Source organism: Bos taurus, chromosome 22 (genome assembly GCF_002263795.3).
Source record: "Bos taurus isolate L1 Dominette 01449 registration number 42190680 breed Hereford chromosome 22, ARS-UCD2.0, whole genome shotgun sequence".
NCBI lineage: Eukaryota > Metazoa > Chordata > Mammalia > Artiodactyla > Bovidae > Bos > Bos taurus.
In genome coordinates this window covers 52938101-52962663 of record NC_037349.1, presented here as the reverse complement: position 1 = coordinate 52962663, position 24563 = coordinate 52938101, and the positions used below count along the sequence as shown (strand labels likewise).

The following is a 24563-nucleotide window of genomic DNA, read 5'->3' as shown; positions in this document are numbered from 1 at the left end:
GGCTTCTCTCCTCCCCTTACCAAACACTGTCGTCTCTTTAACAAAAGCCACGTCTCCAGCCCCGTCCTGCAGACACCTGTGGGATGAGAAAGCACCAGAAGGGTCAGCACAGAGCAGCCAGCCTGGCTTGTTCCTCGAGCCTGCCTGTGGAAAGGGGCCCTGGGGCTTGTCTTCTGTGGGCTCCTGACCTGCAGAGGACAGGTCTCTGAGGCTCTGGGGCCCCCACTGGGAAGGCATCAGAAGCCACCTGCAGATGGATTCTGAGGAAGAAAGAACCAGAGGATGCTGGCTAGAGACCCCCCACTTTCCCCTTTAAGGGTTGATTGAGAGGGCAAAACTTTGTCTTTCTCTGTAAAAGAGTTTCCAAGCCTCTGCACCAGAGGGTAAAAGCAGTACATGCGGCCACGTGGTTTTTTCCCCTCCCAGGGCTAAGTGGTAAACGTGCCCTGAGCAGCAGAGAATCGGGGACGCCTCCCCCCCACACACAAAATGCCTGAGTCCGAGAGGCAGATGGGGTAAAAGGAGAAACATCAGCTTCAGTGCGAGGCTGGGGCGAAGGAGAGAGCTCCCCAGTGAGGCAGAGATCACTACCTCCCAGGGAGAGGGACCAGGCTGTCCGGCTGCCTGGCCAGGGGTCTGGGGCCGGTCTGCTCATGACAAGACTCCTTCAGTCCCTCGGTAGTTAGGGAGGGGACACCTGTCAGCAGGAGGAGCCCAGGACCGCAGAGGGACAAAGCCAGATTCAGGGATCTCTGGGGAGACATGAGGGGACGCTGACGAGGTAACTGTTTGCTGGGCTGGTGCAGAGGTGAGGTGGCCCTGCGGGGGGCTAGGGGACTGGAGGAGATCGTGCACTGGACAGAGCCCGCACCTTTTTCAGACTCAGTTTCTCTGCACAGGAGAACTGGACCTCCTCCATGGTCCCCACTAGCTCACTGAGCTCTATTTGGGCCCAGAGAAAGGGCCTCCTAGCCCAAGGACACGTGGGCCGCTGGGGAGAAGAGGACAGTCTCACTTACTTGAAGGCACCAGAATAACCGAAGTATGGTTCCCGGGAGGAGCAGGCACACTGGTTCTCCCCCTCCCCCTTGCACAGTTGACACAGGTTGGGGTATGCTTGTCTATCAATGCAGGGAACACAGCTGGCAGAGAAGAATTTAGCCACAGCTGTTGAACAGAGAGAAATAAACCAGGGTGTGACCTCACCAGACCACAGCCAGTGGCACCCCCAGTGTTCCCTCCCCTCCACCCCCACCTGATAGCCTTTGCAAAGCCAGGAGCTCAGAAGATGTACAGTGGCTGAAACTAGACTCAGCTACCTGGAGAAGGCAACGGCCCCCCACTCCAGTACTCTTGCCTGGAAAATCCCATGAATGGAGGAGCCTGGTAGGCTGCAGTCCATGGGGTGGCTAAGAGTCGGATGTGACTGAGCAACTTCACTTTCACTTTTCACTTTCATGCATTGGAGAAGGAAATGGCAACCCACTCCAGCATTCTTGCCTGGAGAATCCCAGGGACAGAGGAGCCTGGTAGGAAGCCATCTATGGGGTCGCACAGAGTCGGACATGACTGAAGCGACTTAGCAGCAGCAGCAGACTCAGCTACCAACTCCCAGGGCTCCTGATACAGAAGACCCCATCCCCACAGGCTTCACAGCAGCTAACCTGACCCCTGCCTTGGATTCACCCCACATGCTCACCTGGGACACCCCGAAGTGGCTTGTGAAAGTGACACCGGAGTAGAGACCCCAGCCTGGGATCACCAGAACCCCGACGTGTCTTACCTCCCTGGAGGGGCTCGAGTGACTCTGTCCAGCTCAAGTACGGGCGAAGGATTCCCATAGGGATGATCCACCCAGCGGACCTGCCAAGGCCCGTATGGCAGGACTTCCGGCCTTGCAGCTGGTCCAGCTGAAAGTTGCTGCCCTTCTTCACGACGGCCACAGCATAATAGTGGGTTTGGGGAGCTGCAGAAAAGGCAGAGACAATAGAGAGCTCTTAGCGTGAACCAGAGAGAGAGAGAAACAGCCCTCCCTGAATGAGCCCCTAGTGGGAGGGGAATTCCATCTGGTCACTGCAGCCCAGCGCCTCCTCTGCTTCCCCAGTGGGTTGGTGACCAGCCCAAAGAGCCCAGGGACATCATTCCCTGGACATGTGACACTGTCTGAGACCTCAGCTCTGTGCCTTGTCCACTCTGACCCCACAGAGCCCAGGGCCCAGGTCCAGGCCACCTCAACTTCTGGGTCCCCAGGGAGAACTCACACTCTTTCGTCCCATAGATCTCTGCTGCTACTGGCCGCAGTTTGTAGGGGTCCCGGCCCGCCTCAAACACCATGCCACCATCCAGGGTCACAGCATCCGCCTTTTTCTCCTGAAAACACAGGCCAGACCAGCTTCAGGAGAAAACCTACCCTAAGCCAGGCAAGTGAACCTCAGGATGTCAGAAGGCTCCATGGCTGGAAGGATCTTCCAGAGGGTCAGCTTCCAGTCACGTCCCACTCAGTTGCCATGAGAGGTGGTATGAGCCCAGAGCCCCTCTGGGTAATGAGCTCCAGCCCCTTTGCTGTAACTCCTGAGGTCACCAGGTGGCCACTTTTTCACAAGACATGCCTCAGATCACTCCGCGATGGCATCCTTTACCGTCTTTTATATTATAAATTTGGGGGATGGACATGGACACACTACTGTATCTTAAGCAGATAACCAACAAGGACCTACTGTGCAGCACAGGGAAGTCTGCCCAATGTTATACAGCAGCCGGGGTGGGAGCATTTTGGGGGAGAGTGGACACCTGTATATGTATGGCTGAGTCCCTTTGCTGTTCCCCAGAAACTACCTCAACATTGTCAATCATCTATATTCCAATACAAAATTAAAAGTTCAGTAAAAACAAAAAGTTCCAGATGCTTCCCCCCTGTTTTTCCTCTATATTTAAGTTATTGTTTTTACTGAATACAAATTTCAACCATTAATATATCTTAAAGTTATCATCATCATAAACCATGTTCATCCTCTTTGGCATATTACTTCACCTATGCTTACTTATTTCTCATATTTGCAGCCTGGTAGAAATAATATTTTCCAAACTGCTTTATTCATCTAAAACTGCCTACATTTTCTCCTGTAGCAGCTTTATTGATTGTATTGACTTCATGATATTTTATCATAATGTGGCTCTTTCATAATTTATTAAGCTAAATTTGAAACATTCCCTCCAATGTTCACCACTTGGGCTCCTTCTAACTTTTTGCTGTTAAAATTACACTTGCATGGACAGCTTTGTCCTCTTAGATTTTTTCCCTTCTGATGACCTGGTGCCTTGGGATCGGCATCTGAGGGCAGGATCATCCGGACAATGGGCATTTTGTCTTCAAGGCCTTAGCTATCATTGCCATCCTGCTTTCCAGGCCATTCCTTTCCAATTTGAAATGCCACCTACCGTGAGGACCAGTCTCACTATAGAACCACCAGTGTGAGAGGCTTTCATTTTATTAAGTGCTATCACTTAGAAAATTCAAGGGCTAACAAATTGCTTAGATTTGTATGTCTCTTGATTATTACGGGGAACATTTCATAGTATTTTTATTAATACTACCTCCATCTCCCCATATTGTTTTTCTTATGTGATCTTACATTTCTTATCAGTTGAATTAGTTCTTTATAGAATACTGTCACTTGTCAGAGCTGGTGCGTATTCACTCCAGTGCTTTCTAAATTTTTTTAATTGGAAGATAATTGCTTTACAATGCTGTCAAATGTTTTGCTTAAGTGTTTTTAATGGCTATAAATTAAAATTTTTAATCATGCATTTTACTTCGTCATTTAGTTCATTGCTTTTTTAAAAGCTGAGACTTCTCTTCCCTCCGCAGTTCTGCTAATGAATCTACCTCTCTAGTTTTCAATAATACACATTTTTAAGCATTTAGTCTATCTCTATTTTGGTGTATGGTATGTAGTTGTTGTTGTATAGTCGCTCAGTCGTGTCCAACTCTTTCCGACCCCATCGACTGGAGCCCACCAGGCTCCTCTGCCCGTGGGATTTCCCAGGCAAGAATACTTGAGTATTTCCTTCTCCAGGGGATCTTCCTGACCCAGCAATTGAATCCACATCTTCTGCATTGGTAGATGGATTCCTTACCACAGAATCACCAGGGAAGTCTGTGGTATGTAGTACTGATTTCAAAGGGAGCTCTTATTAAAAAGGCAGATTTTGACGTCTTATTCACAGATATGGAACAAGTTCGAATAGGGCCTACGAATCTGCATTTTAAGCCATCAGGAAATGCTGGTGGTAAAATAACAGTCTAAAACATTATTCAAACTAGATTTTTCCCTTAAGTACTGTTCCAATATGGAGAAGGAATGGCAACCCACTCCAGTGTTCGTGCCTGGAGAATCCAAGGGACGGGGGAGCCTGGTGGGCTGCCGTCTATGCGGTCGCACAGAGTCGGACACTACTGAAGCGACTTGGCAGCAGCAGCAGCACCTGTTCCAATAACCCTAGATATTAATGGGAACTTTACACACATTACCTACTTTGTGCTAAAATCACATACACATTACCATGCCACACGGCAGACACACAACATACTTGTCAAACAAATAAATAAAAATGATGGCAATAGATTTTACATCTGAAAAAAACAAAAGGAATCTGAAGTTATCCACAAGTCATGACTGCCTTTCCTTTCTCTCTCTGCTAACGTCTTAGACAAGTGTCTTTCCAGTGTGGCCTGGCAGGCCGTGCCCCAGCGTGTAATGTGCTGACTATGATGGGCTGGGCTGTTTCCTCTGCAAGTTCAGAGGTAATCTCTCTGGAGACTTTCTTTTAGAGTCACCTTGACTTTTGCCAGTGTTACATATTCACCCAATACAACTGCTCCTGTGACATCGTTGTGTGGTGGTGGTGGGTTAGTCACTCAGTCGTGCCCGACTCTTTGCAACAACATGGACTGTAGCCCACCAGGCTCCTCTGTCCATGGGATTCTCCAGGCAAGAATTCTGGAGTGCATTGCCATTTCCTTCTCCAGGGGATCTTCCCAACCCAGGGATCGAACCCAGGTGTCCTGCATTGCAGGTGGATTCTTTACCATCTGAGCCACCATCGTTGCACCGTCATTATTCTCAATTTGTGTGGTGATGCCAGTTTCCCTACAGATGGTTTTCAAATGTTAGAATGGCAATGTCTGCTTCCAAAATAACGCTGTGTCCTAGGAGAGAGGACAGCTCCCAACTTACAGGCGCTCGGGAAGAAGAGCAGAGGGGGGCAGGGCGAGCACATTTTCCATGGCACTTGGATCCCTTCCCTTTCAGTCTGGTCCCACCCAGCCTACGGCCTGGACTCACCGCGATGGCCCGGATACATTCCAAGGCAAAGGCCCTCCTCACACAGGTGATAGAGGGAGCACCCAGCTTCTTCATCCTCCACTGCCATCGGCGGCATTTGAACCACTCAGGTTGGGAGATGGTACACCATCGAACGTTTTTCCTCGGGGCAGCCAGACACAGTCCTGGGAGAAAGAGGCCAAAGAGTGAGGGCTCTATCACTGTCCGTGGAAGAGACGGCCTTGCCCTCTCAAGCAGGGGCCCTCCCCTTCCCTCTCCATTCTGTGGCTGAGTCAGGCCACTCTCCTCTGATGGAGGTGTTTCGCTAGCCTAATGACCACTCCATGCTGGCCAGAGGGCTGTTTGAGGACATGATCAGAGCCTCTGGAATCGTTTCCCTCCTCTGACTGACATACTTCCTACCCCCGACAAAAAGCCAGCAATGCTCCCTTGCATCAGCTAAGGGAGTTCTTCCACCTGCTTTGATCCCCTGGAACCTAGGAGGTAGGCAGAGAGAAAGTATTGCGTCTGTCTTTCTGGTGCGGAAGCTGACTCTCGAGGGTGGCTGAGTGACAGTCTGCTCAGCAGTGGCAACATCCAGCCTGGAATCCAGGTCCCTCTAGGTTGTTGAGGCTTCAGACATCTCCCCAGAGGATGCCAAGGGAATGAAGGAAAACACACCCCACCCCTTGTCGGGAGCTGAGCTGCCGTAGGTGTTGTACCAAATGGGTCAGTGTGCCTGAGTTACACCATTCACCACTGCACCGAAAAGAGGACTCTCAAGGAGGGATGGAAATGTTCTTAAATTGATTTACCACGATGGTTGTACCACTTGGTAAAGTTACTAAAAACCGCTGAATTGTGTACTTTGATGAGGTGAATTTTATGATAAGTAAAATATACATCAGTAAAACTGCTACCAAAAAAAAAAAGCCTCTTGGTTGCAAAAGCCACTCCCCTTTTGGATGTGATTTGGTGGGGAAGGAGGCTGCATTCAGCTCTCTGCCACCATCCCAGGGAAATTTCTAGGGGTGTAATCTACCCTAGGAAGCCTTCCTGGATCTGTCCTGAAGTGAGAATCAGCACTATCCAATTTAGCCACTGGGATATAGCAGGGTTTCCTGGATGCCCTCTGTATACATGGCACTGGGTGATATGCAGAGGAGCGTGCAAGCAGATGGCAGCAGCCGTCTCATGGGAAGAGGCAAAAAGCCCCCAGGGATGCAACCAAGTATGATGAATGCCCTAGAAGAGAACAAGTGCCAAGCCAGGTGTGATGTCCCCATGACCTGAGCCAGTAATTGGGGCGGGGAGGCAATCCAAGAAGTGGGCGCAATGGGCCACGTGCACAGAGAGGTTGCAAGGCCAATCTGTGCCAGGTCTTTCCTCAGCCCTTCATGTGTTCTGTTCCCCCTCGATCCACCCAATCCCTTTTCATTGAGTTTTGCTGATATCCACATTTCCTAGGTGAGAAAATTGTGGCTTTAACTTATGGCTTGCCCAAGGCTTCACAACTAATAAGTCTGGATCCAGGATTTGAACCTAGGCACTCAGACACCAAGCGCCCTGCCTATGTAAGCTGACTGGGTAGAGACGGGGTGCCGTGGAGATGGTAAAGGGTTTGGGGGCAGGTCATGGAAAGCCTCCTGTGCTGGTCCTAGAAGGTCTTGTTCAGAAGCTGTGGAGCGGCGACTCACAGGAGGGCAGGGACAGGTGGGCTGAAACCTGGAAACCAGGCAGAAAAGCGTCAAGGAGGGAGAACACAGCAGAAATCGGGAGTTGGGGGGGGTCACAAGATGGGGGTGAAGGGAGAGAGCAAAACGAAGACCGTGTGTCAAGCTGGAGGGAAGGCATGAGCAGGGGCAGGAATAGGGAACCGGGGGACGAGCTTGTGTGCTCCCTTGGGAGGGGTGAACCAGGGAACTAAAGCACCACTGAGAGGTTTTCTGAGACGCACCGCCCCCAGCCCCCCAAACACCAGCGCTGGGTGCAGAACGCAGCGCTCTGCTCCTCCCCTCCACAGCTCCCAGCAGCCAGCTCTGAAGCTGTGTGTCTCTTTCACAAGAGGCCTGTATCCTGGCCCTGTATCCCCAGCCCCGCCCCTGATCTGTCTCAGTCACTCACATGCTGCCCACTTGAGTCTGGATGGCACCCTCCTGAAAGGACATGTGCTCAGATTCCTTCTGTGTGGACACACAGTGCCCGTCTCTCAAAGGCAGGGGCTGGGGTGGAGTTACTCTTCTCGGCCCACCCAGCCTCTTCCTGCCACGACACCCATGGGGAGCAGGGCAGGAACCCCCTAGGCCAGTGGCCGGTCCTTCCACTGGGTAGGACAAGGGATTCAGTGATACTTTGGGACGTTGGCCACCATCCCATGGACAGCAGGATTTAAACTGCAGACCTCAGTGGGGGTCAAGACAACCAAAGATTCAAGTGAGAATGGAACCCAGTGATGCAACTCTGAGCCAGATCCCAGACCACAGCCCATGACCACTTCTAAGAAAGCAAGGCTTCCTGCCCCTCCGGCCTCTCCTAGGTGGCCCCGACCCTGTGCTATGGGCCCAGCAGGCCACGGGTCAGGGAGCAGAAGGAAGGGTAGTCGTGAGCTGGTGGTCCTGGCCAGGTCCAGTCCTGCCTTAGAGAAGAGAGAAATAATCCACAGCCCTGGGGAGGATGAGATGGTTGGATGGCATCACCGACTCAATGGACATGAGTTTGGGCCAACTCCGGGAGATACCAAAGGACAGGGGATGCCTGGCATGCTGCAGTCCATGGGATTGCAGAGAGTTAGACATGACTGAGTGACTGAACAGCAACATGGGAGGGAAACTGGAGAAGAGGACCAGAAAAGAGGGACAGGTTAGGGAGCAAAAGCGCACAGTTATCCTCCAAACACCTCTTTTCATCCAGGAAGCTCCCAGCCCGGAGTAGATGCCGGAGGACAGAAGGAGGCTGCACTGAGCTGCTGGCGGGACAGGCTGCAGAGGGTGACACCTGGGCTTTCACTTGAGCCCTGCACACACCCCGTCTCACCGCTGACACTCTGCAGCCCTTGAGGCCACTGTCCTGGACCTTCCCCTCGGCTGCTGGAAGCCCGGCCCTCACATTTACATCACTAATGTCCAGCACAGGTGAGTGTTCTGAGCACTCCAGGAATCATTTCTGACACTTGAGGGGGTGGGGGGTGCGGTCAGAAGGAACGGTGGTTTAGTTTCTTCTGCTTAGTCCCCTTCTAGTCCAGGCACATTAAAAACCAGGCACCAGGCACTCCTCTCGCACCCTCTGACAGAAGGGGCCCAGCAGCAGGGTCTGTGCCCCCTACCCCTGCCCCTTTGCAGTGGGAGGGCTTGTGTGCGCCTCTGTCTACCAGGGCAGGCGGCCCTGCGGCCTCCTCACAGCCCTGTGGAAAAAGGGTTGAGCCATTTTTCAGTGAAGCTGAGGTTCAGAAATACTGTCTCTTGCCCAAGTTACACAGTTCTTACAGGAGCTGGAACCCCATCTGCAGTCTCCTGAGTGTCTTGGGCAAGTCACTCGCCCTCTCGGAATCTCATTACCACCCAGCCTCCCTCTGTATACTCCTGTCACCAGTGCTATGGGTAGGACAGAAGCGACAGGGACCGGGAAAGACCCTTGGGGAGCTCGGCAGCTCTGGGCACCGGACCCGCCGGCTTCTCGGAACCCAGCTCCGGGCTCCTCCCCAGGCGAGTGGGCGGGATCCGCTCCGCTCGCTCCCGGCGCCTCCTCTGCGGCAGGTGCCCGTGTCAAACTGCCTGCTGCGGGGACAAGGAGGCCCACACGGCGGGGAGCGAGGACCCAGACGCCTACACTGAGGGGTGAGGGGACTGGATGCTCCCACAGCGGGGCGTGGGGACCGGGACACCTACCTGGAGGGGCATGCCCCCGCCCCCACTCATACCTGCACTCACCAAGGGCTCCAAGGGACAGCAGGGCGGGGACGAAGAGCTTCATGGCTGGCGTCCTGGGGCGACTCCGGAACGAAGGCTCTGCCACCTGCGCTCGTTCTGCGTCCCTTTATCCAGTGCTCGGTGACCTCACGAGGTTTGCCCCGCCCTGTGGTCCTATAAGCGCCCCAGCCTCCCTCCTCCCCTCTCCCGAGGTCTGCTGGTTCCTAGAGGGGAAAAACCGGGGGGAAGGGGGAAGAGTGGGGGTGGAGACCGAGGGAGCGAGAAAGGTGCCCGGGCGGGGCTTGGCGCTCGGGGAGAGGATACCCAACCCACACCCACCTCTCAAGTTCCCCAGCGCTGCCTAGTTGGGGGATGCTCTTTCTTTCCCACTTGTCCGCAGCCCTTCGGGAGTGGCAGTCCCTGGGTTTTGTCCCCGCTCCGGTCTCAGTGCCTCCTAGAGAGCGGGATCCAGAGCAGGGGTCCTAGGGTGAATCTTTGCGGATCAGCTTGACTATAGAGAAGGTATCTAAAGTGCTTGGGAACCAGTTAAGACAGACGGAGACCCTTGCATCTGCACGCAGAGCCAGCCTGGAGTTTTGAAAGAGGGCCCGCTGCCTGGCCCGGGGTCCACGGCAGCCTGGTCCAGCTGGCAGAGGCTGCCCAGAGTCTGACCCAGACTGCCCCTGGGGTCCTCCTGAGACCGCAATACAGCTCCCAGAAAACAGAACCAGAGGCCTAAGTGCCCAAAGGCTGTCTCCTGGTCCCTCATTTGCCAATGAAAAGGATATCCTACCCCTTGTGTTGTTTTGTGGCAATATGAGGTGGGAGACAGGAACCTCATTTTGATAAATGTCCTATTTTGTCCTCAGTACACAGGCTGACCCTGTTTCAGGAGGCTGGTTTTCAGTTCTAAAGCTAGAACTCTGCTCTGCATCCTTGAAGGACACTCCCTTGAAGCACAACAACTCCCACGCAGGGGTCTCCAGTGCAGCCCTGCTTATCGTTCACTGATTGCAAGCAAACTAAGTGTCCCCCAAGGGGTGGGGGAGGACTTCCCTGGCGCTTCCATTGCAGCATGTGTAGGTTCAGACCCATTTGGGGGAACTAAGATCCCATATGCTGTGAGGTGTGGCCAAAACGTTTAAAAAAAAGGCGGGGGGCTGTCACATAGAGCATGGTGCTCTGGAACATACTGGGGGGCCCAGAGAGAAAGGGCCACCATGCAAGTACTGATGAGCACTTAGCTCCAGGAGATACTAAGTGAAGAAGTCAGGTACTAACAGTGAGAGAAATTCCCTCTGTGGGTTAGTCTAGACAGTATGTTATTCTGAAATCTGTCTGTCCTGAAAAGCTGGCCTTGATTCTTTGCTTAGACTACTGAGTACACAAAGGGTTTCCAGGAGCAGAGGGGCAACACCTCAGGAGGCGGCCCTGTTGGGGGTGGATATGCAGTGGGCGGCACTTGGCACCATGGCGAAGAAGAGCCAGCCCAAGTCTTGGAGGCCCTCGAGGAGGCTGTGGGGCCCCTCTATCCTGGGCGTGGATCTTGCCAAGGCACATGAGTGGAGTCTGACTAGGGATCCTGCTTGCTGGGCACAGGAGTGGGATCCAAGGTTCAGTGGGAGAATCACCAGTCAGCTTTTGGGGTGACGGATCCAGGGTCTCTCATGGTTTGGAAACACAGTGTTGCACCATTAAAAGTTGCTTTCATCAATAACTGCAATAAGCCATTACAAAAATAATGAAGTAACACAAAATTGACTAATTCTCAGGAGTGCTGAAGCATCTTTGTATCTAAATTAGCAACTTGGCTTTGCCCTTCCGTGATTATAAAAGAATTAAGACATGTCACAACCCAGGTCTGTATCTCCAAGTGCAAATTAGAAAAAGGATGGGTTGGGAGGTAAGATGCCTGCAGATTCTCTCATGTCTGATACAGAGTTGGCAGGAACATAGAGAACCTGGGGCCACAACTGAGAGGCTGAGCTGAGGGATTGCCCTGGAGGCAGGATTGGAGTAAGCAGACTGTTTTCATGCTGTGTCTCCAAGGAATGTCCCAGCCTCAGGCCAACAGAACAGCCCCCAAGGCCATCTGAAGCTGACAAAGGAGGTGGGGCTGCCCAGAAGACAATGTTCCATGGATCTGTTATCAACATTCATTCATTCACTCATCCAAGCCAGAACTGGTGGGTACCAAGAGGGACACAGAGAAGGGGGTCCCGTCCTGGCCCTAAGGAGCTGACGGCACACCGAGGGTGGGGTGGGCACAGGCCACGGAAGAGGCAAGGCAGCATAAATAGAGTGAGCGAGGGAGCCGAAGGAGGGCCATTTGACCGGTTTGCATCATCAGGAGCCCATAAGGCTTTGAAGAAGAGCATTTGACCTAGGTACCTGAAAGAAAGGTTACCTATCTACCAAGAGAACTTCAGGTAGAGGAAATAGCCAGGTAAAGGCTTGAGAACATGGATTCAGTGGCCTCAACGGACAACCAAAAGTTGCCCTAGGCTTTCCGACCTGGAATACATTGAAGGAGGATTCACAAAGTCATGTCCTCCATCCTGAGCTCCACGTCAGGTGTCTATCTGCCCCTTGCTGCGTGTCCTGCAGGCACTACAGTCAATGCATCAAAAATAGATCTCCTCTGCTCCCTCAAGCCCCACATTTCCTCTTGTACCTCTTACTGTGGTGGTGGTTTAGTCACTAAGTCATGTCCAACTCTTGCGATCCCATGGACTGCAGCCTGTCAGGCTCCTCTGTCCATGGGATTCTCCAGGCAAGAATACTGGAGTGGGTTGCCATTTCCTTCTCCAAGGGATCTTCCCGACCCAGAAATCGAACCCGGGTCTCCTGCATTGCAGGCAGATGATTTACCAACTGAGCTATGAGGGAATCCCTCCTACTACTTCCCACAAATGAAGAGCCTTGGAGTTATCCTCAAATCCTCTGGCCAACGAGCCCTATATGTGTGCCGGGCACTTAATGATTAACATTGGTTGAATGGATGAGTGAATGAATGAGGAGGAGGGACAGTTCAGTTCAGTCCCTCAGTCATGTCTGACTCTTTGCAATTCCATGAACCGCAGCACACCAGGCCTCCCTGTCCATCACCAACTCCCGGAGTCCAGCCAAACTCAGATCCATCGAGTCGGTGATGCCATCCAACCAACTCATCCTCTGTCGTCCCCTTCTCCTCCTGCCTTCAATCTTTCCCAGCATCAGGGTCTTTTCCAATGAGTCAGCTCTTCGCATCAGGTGGCCAAAGTATTGGAGTTTCAGCTTCAACATCAGTCCTTCCAATGAACACCCAGGACTGATCTCCTTTAGGATGGACTGGTTGGACCTCCTTGCAGTCCAAGGGACTCTCAAGAGTCTTCTCCAACACCACAGTTCAAAAGCATCAATTCTTTGGCGCTCAGCTTTCTTTATAGTCTAACTCTCACATCCATGCATGACCACTGGAAAAACCATAGCCTTGACTAGATGAACCTTTGTTGGCAAAGTAATGTCTCTGCTTTTCAATATGCTGTGTAGGTTGGCCATAGCTTTCCTTCCAAGGAGTAAGCATCTTTTAATTTCATGGCTGCAATCACCATCTGCAGTGATTTTGGAGCCCAGAAAAATACAGTCAGCCACTGTTTCCCCATCTATTTGCCATGAAGTGATGGGATCAGATGCCATGATCTTAGTTTTCTGAATGTTGAGCTTTAAGCCAACTTTTTCACTCTCCTCTTTAACTTTCATCAAGAGGCTCTTTAGTTCTTCACTTTCTGCCATAAGGGTGGTGTCATCTGCATATCTGAGGTTACTGATATTTCTCCCGGCAATCTTCATTCCAGCTTGTGCTTCTTCCAGCCCAGCGTTTCTCATGATGTACTCTGCATAGAAGTTAAATAAGCAGGGTGCCAATATACAGCCTTGACGTACTCCTTTTCCTATTTGGAACCAGTCTGTTGGAGGGACAGGAGGGCAGCAAAAGATCCTGCTTGTAATGTGTCAAATGTGAAAGACAATGAGGGCCAGGGCTGGCTATGACAGTCACCCCAGAGCCCTTGTGCCTGGAGCCATCAGTTTACCCATTAACTCAACATCCATATATGGGGTACCTCTGATGTGCCTGGAGCTGGACCAGATCTTGAAGAGCCTGCAGGGAAGTAGGATGCAGGTTTCCAGAAGCTGAGACAGTGGCAGAGCCTGAATATAAGGAACGTAATGAAGCTGGCTATGGTACAAACCCCTGTGTTACGGCAGGAGCTGGTGTTTAACAGGGCTTTCCAGGTGGTACAAGTGGTATAGAATCCACCTGCCAATGCAGGAGACACAAGAGACGTGGCCTGTGAGGAAAGCTCTTCCCCCAGGATCCACCCTCTCTCCACCCCTGAAATTCACACAGTGACCCTCTGCCGTCCAAGCTAAGCCCTCCCCACAGATGGGCAAGTAAATCCCATGCCCTCTCTAGAGTCCTCCAGCTTCAACCGCCAAGAGGAGTATTGGAAAGAAATGAGGGAGCTGGGCAGAACTGGCTTCACATGGGATATAGGAAAACAGGAATTCCCAACACATCCACTCAATGAGGGCTCCAGCCTGACTGACAGGAGACCCAGGCCTTGCTTCCTGCCCCTGCTAGTGAGGTCACTGGCTTGGTACAGAGCCACTTGTTAAGTATTGAGGGCTTTCATGGCGGGTTCCAAACCACTGGTAGCTTGGAATCAGTCACGGTGGGAATATTTATACCATGGAAATTAGCGAATTCTAGATGTCTGGTCATTCTTCCCTCCAAGAGAGCCAGTTGACAGCAGACCTCTGCCTGTGCTGGTCATTATTTGGAGGAACACAGTGCCCATTGTTGTAATGGGTGTGTGTGGGGGGGAGTGTCATCCTAGCAGGGAGAAGATAATAGTGCCTAGCAGTTAGATGGCACCTTCTCCTCCAAAGAGCACTGTCAGTCACCTTGTCTCCTGTGACTCTAACAGAAACTCTGAGTTAAGAAAGTCACTGTTACTGCTCTAAAATGAGGGAAACTGAGGGTCGCCTGTGGTCACGCAGTGAGTGAAAGATGGAGACCAAATTGTTAACCCTGTGTCTCCCATTAGGCCCACAGCCAGGCACGCTTTCTACCACTCGGCCAGAACTCTCTGAGAGCTCTGCATGTGAGACCAGGGCCCAGCGATGGCTTCTGCCCTCGATCTCAGTGGTGGTATTGGACCGTCCTGTGGACCGTGAGTTTGGGTAAGCTCCAGGAGTTGGTGATGGACAGGGAAGCCTGGCGTGCTGCAGTCCATGGGGTCACAAAGAGTCGGACACGACTGAGCGACTGAACTGAACTGGGGCCCAGGCACTGTCAGCCCCTTCACACATCAGCTGAGCTTCACAGAAGCACCGTGATTGCCTTATTGGTCTTCCTTCCAGACGTGGGGACTCTAGCAAAGCAGCTAGCTCGTCCACCATCCAGCTAGAAATCTGTCACTGATCCCTGCCCCCTGCCCCATGACCTCTCAATGGTTTGATTGTTCCTGTGCTGACCACCTTGAAGAGAGAGCAGAAAGTAAGCAAGAATGAGCAAGAGATGGATGGAGAGCTCCCAGCTTTCCCGCCAGTGCGATGACTGAGATTTCAGATCAGGTCTTCGCACTGGGCCCTTTCACAGGGCCCAAGGTCCCTGGGAGCCTTTGGACGTGCCTGTGGGTGCTGGGGGGTCATCAGGAGGAGGAGGGAGCTCAGAAGGGCAGTGGGCAGGAAAACCGGGCCTCTGTTAACTAACACGTTGTGTTGCCAAATGTTGCCCAATTTACAAAGAACCCACAGAGACAAAGAGCTTCTATTTCTGTGCACAGACCTCTTCCTCCTCCTCCCTGCCCCTCATCATAATCAGGACCCTCGGCCGGCATGGACCCTCTCCTCTCAGGGCCAAGCCCTCCCGGGGCAGATACCCCACAGACCTGCTGAACAACAGTCTCCCCAGCAGTCAAAGGGGCAGTGGAAACACCCCAGGTTTACCCAGCTGCAAAGTTTCAATTTTGGCACCCCACATTCCTGGAAACAATCGGATTCCATGAGCACCTAACTGTGGTATCCACCGAGGTGAGAATGTGCAGCATGCCAGGCCCAGGGAGAGTCCCCCAGGAAGGTGCCAGTCAAGGGCAGCCTGGAGGAAGCTGGGGGCTGGCCCCTGGCCAGCCATGCAAATTTCTTCCCAGAAGGAATGAGCCCCTTGCCCAGGGAAACCCCCAAGCAGGAAGCACCTGAGCCCTGGGGGCCCTTCTGCTGCCCCTCCCAGGGCCGCATTCGGGCAGGGAGGGGGCCTGCTCTCTGGCCTTCAGCAAGTCAGCTCAGGTGGCCTCTGTGTCTGCCACCTGCACCCCATGGAGAGAGGTTAGGATGGCCTTCACCGAGAAGCAGCTGGAGACGCACACTCAGAGCTCCTCCAGGCTGGGAGTGCCCAGCACCCAGACCGCTGCTCCACACAGGCTTCCCTTCCTCATCCCTCCATTCATTTCTTCCCTGGACAGCCTGGCATGCTGGAGGGCACAGGGGAGATGCAGTTAGAAACTCAAGAGATGGGCTTGGACGTGGGGTTCCCACCTGCTCCAGCCTAAACTGCCACCTGGTCCTGGGCCATCTCTCAACCTGCCTAAGCCTCAGTTTCCCCAGATGTATAAAAAAAAAAGGACACAGATAATATCAGTTCCTGAAGTGGGCAGAGTTCAGACCTGATGTTTGAGATGTTTACAAAGGCTCAGAACAGGCGAGCTATTGTCCATATTTACAGACACTCAGCAGCCCCGGCCACGTGGGGCTTAGCTAAACAGAGGGTAACAAGGGAAGTAGAAATGGCCTCTGGGGGCACCGGGCCCGGCGGGAGGGGCTGTGTGTGCTGAGAGGTGCACACACACAGGTGTCACAGGGAGCCTTGACAGACACGGGAACAGCCCACCTAGGGTGCACCCAGGCGCCCCATTTTCTAGAGTGCTCAGTCCTGCCCTGCCCTGCTCTCTGGCCCCTTCTCCGGGTCTCTGTCTCTAACCCCTGCCTCCTCTCCTCCCCCTCTCGCTTTCTGTCCCTCCTTGGCTTCTTTCTCCATGTCTAGCTCTCTCTTGCTCTTTGCCTCCTGAAACACACATCTGCATTTGTCCTGGATGCCCTGCTGCCTGGATCCTGCTGTGACCGTGGCTGAGCTTTCTTCTACCCCAGTCATCACAATTACCAACTCATCTCTGGCACCCCTACCCCACGTCCCCGATGCTGAGCTCAGGGGGAAAGGGTCTGTGGCTGCAACCAGAAGTAGAACTAGCACAAACCTGGGGCCCTTTCGGAGCTGTTTGCCGGAGAGCTGTGGCCTTTATCCTTCAAGCATGTCTTACTCCGGAAATGACGCTCTCCCAAGGTCGCTCCGCAGGCACCAGCCCAGGGCGGGTGGGGTGGGGGTGGGGGTAGCAAGATGCCTCCTCTTTGTCACCCACCCGAGACTGATCTTGATTGACCCTCAGCAAAATCTTCCTTCAGTGAGAATTAATTTCCAAAAACTGCATTTGAGAAAAGACTCTTAAAGTTCAGCCATCTGGTTGGCCCTCTTGAAAAGAGAGCTGACCCCCTGGAGCTATGGTGTTTGTGGGGGATTTGGAGGAATCTGAGGGGAGGGGGCTGGGGGCCAGGAGAGCAAGGGCCCTGAACCAGTAGCAGTGTTGCCCATCGTGGCCCCATTTGTAAAGGACACTCAGTGATCAAAGGGCTTCTCTGCTTGTCTTTCCTGCCCCTTCCCTATACACTCCCCTTCCCCATGGTCTTCTCTTCACTCCAGTCTGGCAGGGCTGGGCTCAGGTTCTCAGTCTCACGGGGTTAAAATACTCATGTGTCTTTTGATTCCCCTTCTCCTTCACCCATAATGTGCGGTCTGGGGCCCAACGGCAGCTGGTCTTTCTTCGTCTTGCCCCTGTGCCCACACATTCCTTTCTATCCTATGGTCACAAGATGGCCCTGGGCTCCTGACCTCTCCCCTGCCTCTCGACTCCCCGCTGCAGTCTGTGCCGGAAGGAATCAATCTTTCAGAAGCACAGAGCTAACAGCGGTCCCAAGGCATCTCCGCTTGGCCCCGTTTCCTGTCCCTGCACTCTGTCCCTGAAGAATCCCATCCTTCTTCCCCCTTGGGAGGTGCTGAAACCTCCCAGAACCATACTGCCCACCCAGGTCTCATCTCAGCTGTGACCCAGACAACTCTGTCTGAAGTCCCACCAGAACCCCAAAGCAGCATACCCAGCTTCCAGTGCTGGCCCACGATGGAGAACACACATATCTCCCTATCCCCCCTACCAACCCCGCTAATACAGCTTAAACCCTGGAGATGATAGAAACGGTGGCTTAAACAGCACAAATGAATCATCTCATAGTTGTAAAAGCAGAGGCTGAAGTCAGACTCAGAGGCCACAGAACACCAGGCTGTGCTCCTCCTGGAGGCCCCAGGGAGCCCGCTTCCTGGCTTTTCCCAGCTTCCTTGGCCCCGCCTCACTCCCCCTTCTGTTTCCATCATCATAGCCCAGTCTCTCACCCTGACCCTCCTGCCTCTGTCTTATAAAAACCCTTATGATGACATTGGGCCCACTAAGGTAAAAAACATCTCAAGATCTATAATTTAATCATATCTGCAAAGTCCCTTTTGTCACATGAGGTAACATATTTACAGGTTCCAAGAATTAGGACATGTACATCTTTGGGGTCCACACTCAACCTATCAGACCAGTATACAATGATAAACTGTGTGTATGAGATAATACCTAGAGCAACTACTAGGTTAACTATACAAAGAGATACACTCGAAAACACTACAGATAAATCAGGATGGAATTCTAAAAAATGTTTAGACAACCTACGAGATATTAGGTGAAAGAAAACAGTGAAATGTCAAAACAGGAAAAACAAACAAAAAGCAAAATGACAGGCTTAACTCTAATATGTCAATAATCACATCAAATATAAATAATTTAACTATCCCAATTAAGAGGCTTCCCTGGTGGCTCAGACGGTAAAGAATCTGCCTGCAGTGCAGGAGACCAGGGTTCAATCCCTGGGTTAGGAAGATCTCCTGGAGAAGGAAATGGCAACCCACTCCAGTGTTCTTGCCTGGGAAATCTTATGGACAGAGGAGCCTGGCAAGCCACAGTCCACAGGGTTGTAAAGAGCTGAACATGACTGAGCAACTAACACACACACATCCCAATTAAAAGACTGAGATTGGAGGAATGCTTTGAAAAAATAATCTTGCATTGACTGCTTACAAGAAACTCACTAAACTATATAACAACATAGCTAGGTTGAAAGTAAAAGCATGGAAAAAAATATATACCGTGTAAACAATAATTAAAAAAAAAAAAGAAAGTGTGGCTATATTAATATCAGATAAAGTCAAATCAGAGTAAAGAACAGTATTACAGGCAGCAAGAAATATTACATAATGATGAGTCTACACATCAAGACATCACAACAGTCTGAAACGTGTATGCACCAAAAACCAGAGCTCTAGAAATGAAAAGAGAGGGACTTCCCCCGTGGTCCAGTGGCTAAGACTCTGCACGCCCAATGCAAGGGGCCCAGGTTCAATCCCTGGTCAGGGAACTAGATCCCACGTGCTTCAACTAAAGATCCTGCATGTTGCAACAAAAACCCAGCACAGACACATAAATGTTTTTTTTTTAAAAGAAATGAAAAGAGAAACAGATAAATTTATAATTATAGTCAGAAGTATATCTTTCAACAACTGATAGAACAAGGAGACAGCAAATCAGCAATGTGTAAGGACCAACCCATCAGCACCATCAACCAAGATCTAATCAGCATTTGGGGAACACTGCCCAACAGCAGAATACACATTCTCCTCAAGTACCCACAGAGCATTTAGCAAGACAGACTACATCCTGGAACACAAACCAAACCTCAACCCTTTTAAAAGAATTTAAATTGTACAAAATGTGTTTGATCACAACTAAATCAAACTAGAAGTCAAGAACAAAGAGATAGGAACACCTTCAAACACTTGGAAACCAAGTGTCATACTTCTAAATAATCAATGGGTCAAACAGTCAAAAATGGGGAGCTTGAGTTCTTCCTGAACAACAACTTTGAATAAGAACCCAGTTAGTTTTAAAGCAAGCAGCCAAGCCAAGGTTTTGAGTAACACAGGTGTGTACGTTCAGATATAGGGGGAAACACACACACACAGAATGAGAACCCATTTTTCCTTGGGGACCCCCCATGAAATGAGATCACTTTCTCTGGCTCTCACCTCCCCCATGTCTCTCCCTTCCCCTCTCATACTGTCCTGGAAAGGGCTACCTTTGAATCACATGGCTCTTTGGATTTGGCTACAGTCAACTAACTTAAACTGTGGATCACTTACTCAAGCTGGCCGAGTACTCTTTTTTTTTAACTTAAAAAAAAAAAATCTCTCTCATACAGGAAAGTGTAAAAACATAAATGTAGAGCTAAATAAATTGTCCCAAAAAGAACACGTATGTAACCACCAGTCAGGTCTAAAAAGAAAACACTGCCAACATTCAGAAGTCCCCTTATACCCAACTCAAACCAACACCCTCTCTCTTATCCCCAAAGTTAAAGCTACTATCCTAATATTTAACACTATAGTTTACTTTTGCCTGTGTTTGAACTTTATGTAAATCATATAGTATGTATTCTTTTGTTTCTGATTCCTTTCAGTCAACATTTATGTTAGCGAGATCATCCTTTTTTTTCAACTTTCTGAATCTTATTCATTTCCTAATAATTGCTAGTATTACAAATACAATCTGTTTTTGAACGTTATCCTGATATCTGGCAACCTCAATGAATTCACTTATGAATTCTGTGGCTCACCTTGGCGTCTCTAATCTGTCTCCTAGCCAGCTATTTCCTGACTCTCAGGCCCTACCTCTGCTCTGCATCTTCTCTCTGATGCCTCCAGAGTTCTCTGGGCTACAAAGGAAGCTTTCCCAGGGTCCACGTGGCCACTTGGCCACTTCCCCAGGAGCAGAGGGTCACTACGTTGGTGACTAAGGACGGGTGATGTGCTTTTCAGGGGCCATGGAGAGTACCAGGGACTGAGAGTGAGTCCAGGGCCAGCTCGTTCTGAACCATCCTTCCCTGGTCATCCGGGAAGGGGCACCTTGATGAGAAAGCAGCAGCCGGATGCCGCACGGATGCCAGAGGCCAGAGGCCGAGATGAGGGCTTAAAGGTGGCAGATGACTCGTAGAATGAAGAACTGGTAACAAAGCCTGGGGACCTGCTACACAAAGCAGAACTTGATGGCTATTTGGAAATGGAAGAAAGAGTCGGGGAAGTAAGCAATTTCCAGGATATTTGGAAATATTCTGGCATGCGGTTGCTCCTATGAAATAACCTGACCAAAAAAAAAAAAAAAAAAATCAGACATTCTCAGAGCTGAATGTTTCCTCTGATACTATTTTACAAATGAAGTCTCTAACCCCAGAGCCCTGTTCCCGCCCTGGTAGGTCTAGGTAGAATCTGGCTTCCTGACTCCTTGCACTAAGGGAAGAGGGGAGTCTCCTTCAGTTGAAGGAGCATTTATTGTGGTCCAGGTGCTTGTCAAGGTCTGGGGTCACAAGTGTCAATCAGACCTGGTCCCAGGCCCCAAAGACAACAGACAAGTAAGTGAGCAGCAGTTACCATCAATAATCAGGGAGAGAGATGAGACAGCTTCATCTGGGGTGCAGCAGCAGGGAAGCGGCAAGACAAGTTGAACTCTAGGTGTGATTTACAGGTGGACATGATGGGATTTGCTTACATCTCCAGAGGATATGGAATGTGAAGATCAGGAGTGGGAGATGACAATACCAAGGTGCCTGGCCTGAGAAGCTAAAGGATGAACTTGCATTAACTGAAATGAGGAAGACCATGGATGGAACAGACTGGGAGTAGGTGGACCAGAAGTTCCATCCTGGGCACCATCATATTGACAGACCCTTGGACCTCCAGGTGGATTGTGAGAGAGGAAGCTCCCTGACTTGCAGCTGCCCAGAGTATGATGATCCGACAAGGGCCAAAGGCAGAGTGCTCTGGAGCTTTATTTAAAACTATTTTTTGGACCATGGATCCATCTTCTCCCGGATAATGCTGATGCCTAATTACCCAAAACAGTGTCCAGCATCAGGGGCTCATGAAACACTCGGTATCATGTCGATGGCTCAGTCTTACATGTTGGGAGTCTCGGACAACTTCCCTAATGGCCCCCTTGAGGTCCCCCTGACCGTTCTGCCCCTGCACTGCCCTCGCCTGCAACAGTGGAGGGCAGACTGTCTCCCATTCAAGCCTTGGGCTCACCCTCGCTGTTCCATGCATGTGGGTGCCTTCCTTGCACAGGGACTCGGCGGGGTTGAAGTGTTTCTCCACACGGTCCACACCTAGCACAGAGCCTGCCTCTGGGAAATTCGGGACTAACCCTGCTTTGTGATGACTGTTGACCACATCATGGCCTCTCCCAGAGCGAGACAGTAGGAAATGTCCACCCTGGCTGCAGGGAGAACAATGGGCATATTCACAAGCCCCTGAAGGGTTTCTGTGCGTTTCTCAACAATGTTTACTCATCATTTTACAGGCTGCTCTGTGTTGCCCACAGACTTCAGGGCACTAAAGGATTTATTGAGATCAGATCTGGGCAGTGATCCATAAGATGTGAGAATTAAACCAATGAATTGAACTCAAGAAGCCTTGAGGAGGAGAGCACGGCTTCCTCACCCGGGGCTTCTGCCCCAGGAAAAGCCTTGCTGGGGCTTCCTCCTGGGTGGGCCAGGCGGCCGATGCACACAGGACAGGAGCCCCAGACAGTGGGGACACCATGGCCAGGGGAGCTGCCCCCGGCTCCGCGCCCTCTGCCACCATCTGTGGGAAGATGTTCCAGCTGGACTCTGCCCCGAAGTGCTCACGGGCTGCCCCTGCCCTGATGCCTGCGGCCTCCCTTCCCCACTCAGATTCTCGGAGCCAACCCAGAGGGGTGGGATGGGGGGTGGGAGGCAGGAGGGAGGTTCGAGAGAGATGTATTCCTATGACTGATTCATGTTGGTGTATGGCAGAAACCAACACAATCTTGTAAAGCCATTATCCTCCAATTAAAAATAAACAAATATTAAATGGGGGAATTATAACTAAAAAAAATTAAAATAAATATAAAATTTTCAGGGCCAGCCAACTGCAGCCCCCTCCAGGAAGCCGAGTAGCTGCACCTGCATCGCCTCTTCCTTCCTACGGCCTACCACCCTTCCCAGACCCCACGTCAGCAAGTGGCCCTAGGAAGTACCTTTTGCTTATGGAATCTACTGCAGGTCATTCTCAACCAGTCTGGGTCAGCTAGTTTGCTCAGTCATGGGCTTAGTTTCTAGGAAACTGCTGGTCCTGAGATATGACTACAAAGTACAACTGAATTTTGTTTAAAACCCCACCAACGAACATATAAATAGGTACAACCCCCCTTGGAGACCCATTGGGCAGTATGAGTTGAAGCACAGTACGCCCCATGACCAGGGCTGGGCTACAAAGTGCTTACTAACTGGCTCTGGGAGCGTAGTTGTTTGATACATTTCTTTTGTGTTAAAGAGCAAGATGAAGGAGAAATGACTAGACCCATGACAGAACTTCAATTATTTGTCAATGATGTGAGCAACATCTTTCCTGAATCAGATATATAAGCATTTTCCAGTGCTGGAAAAATATTTTCTCAACTTTTTGTGCTATTTACAATGCTATAACTATAGAGATGACACGTGCATTAGTTTAATCTGCATTATGGGGCTTTTCTCTGCCACTTTCTTAAGTCTAACTCTAAGACAATCACTAAAAAACAACTGTCTATTAAGCCCTGATTTGTAGCATTTGCCAATTCCCAAGGTGACTGATTTCATATTATCAATATGGATGGCCATCACTGAATTTGAAACAATCACAACATTGTTTGTTAATCGGCTATACTCCAAGACAAAATAAAAAGGTTAAAAAAGAAAAACAACTCCTTCCCTCAAATGGCAACCTGTGGCAGTGGCTGAAGAGAGAAGGCAGAGAGAAGAACTTGATAAGACATTTGAGTCATGTCCAGCTCTTTGCGACCCCATGGACTGTAGCCCTTAAGGCTCCTCTGTCCATGGGATTCTCCAGGCAGGAATACTGGAGTGGGTAGTCATTTCCTATTCCAGGGGATCTTCATGACTCAGGGATTGAACCTGCATCTCTTAAGTCTCCTGCATCGGCAGCTGGGTTCTTTACCACCAGAGCCATCTGGGAAGCCCATGGGGAGAGGAGAGTGAAGTGAAAGTGTTAGTCACAGTCGTGTCTGACTCTCTGCGATAGCGTGGACTATGGCTCACCAGGCTCCTCTGTCCATGGGATTCTCCAGGCGAGAATACTGGAGTGGGTAGTCATTTCCTCCTCCAGGGGATCTTCCTGATCCAGGGATCAAACCCACGTCTCCTGGGTCTTCTGCATTGCAGGCAGATTCTTTACCATCTGAGCCACTGGAAAAGTCCAGGGGAGAGGAAGGGGAAGAATATTTGCAAATGGACAAAAGTCACAGTGTGATGGAGTTGAGCTGGGAACAGGCTCTGGAGAAGAAGTGAAGGGAGAGCAGGATGCGGGAGAGGGAGAGAAAAAGAAACAAGCATGCTTGGCAGACCCTGCCCAACCCCCGAGCACAGTGCTGGGCACTGTGTGTGCACAACTCAGATCCTCAGCCATTCTTGCGAGGTGGGTCCCCCTGTTATTCCGCCCATCTCACAGATGAGGACGCCGAGGCCTGGGAGCAAGGTGATGCCAAAGCCCTTCTAGGCTGCCTCAGATCCCAGGGGCTGTGTGCTCTCTTCACCCCACCCCACCTCCACCCCCCGCTCCTCTAGGAAACTCTGTGTCCCTGCTGGGAAGGCAGTGCCAAGATGGGCCTGAATGTCCTGGCAGTGTCCACCTTCCTCCCACACTGGCACTGAGCCTCCACTCTGGAGGCCCCAGCACACTGCTGTTGATCACAATGAGCTGTGAACATCATATGAAGCAGGGACATCAAAGGGGTCCACAGGAGGAATAAGGAAACAACTGAATCATTGAGCAGAATGTTCCCAGCGAGGGCTGATACCTCCAGCTTCACAGTCTGTCTCACCTCCCGCCCCCACCCTGCCCACCTCAGAGTCCAGCGGGGCAAGAACCTGCCACTCCGGGGCAGAGAGGCCAACTGTTCCCTGCCCTCGGGGGCTGCTGAGTAAGGTCCTGACTGGAAAGAGTCTCCATGACGCCTGGGCCTGGCCCAAGGCCATGCTTCCTCCCCGGCCAGATCCCTGCTCTCCCGAGCCCCTGCCA

The 24563-nt window shown here is 51.2% G+C and overlaps 1 protein-coding gene across 1 annotated transcript in view; it reads right to left on the bottom strand.

Annotated features, from left to right (window-relative positions):
* LTF (lactotransferrin) overlaps positions 1 to 9432 on the bottom strand; it is a 33394-nt gene extending 23962 nt beyond the window's left edge. Inside the window, 6 exon segments of the mRNA NM_180998.2 lie at positions 21 to 76; positions 1020 to 1167; positions 1784 to 1966; positions 2262 to 2370; positions 5346 to 5509; positions 9251 to 9432. Coding sequence (NP_851341.1) covers positions 21 to 76; positions 1020 to 1167; positions 1784 to 1966; positions 2262 to 2370; positions 5346 to 5509; positions 9251 to 9293 — 703 coding nt within the window. The 5' untranslated portion in view covers positions 9294 to 9432.
* Between the last annotated feature and the right edge of the window lie 15131 nt (positions 9433 to 24563).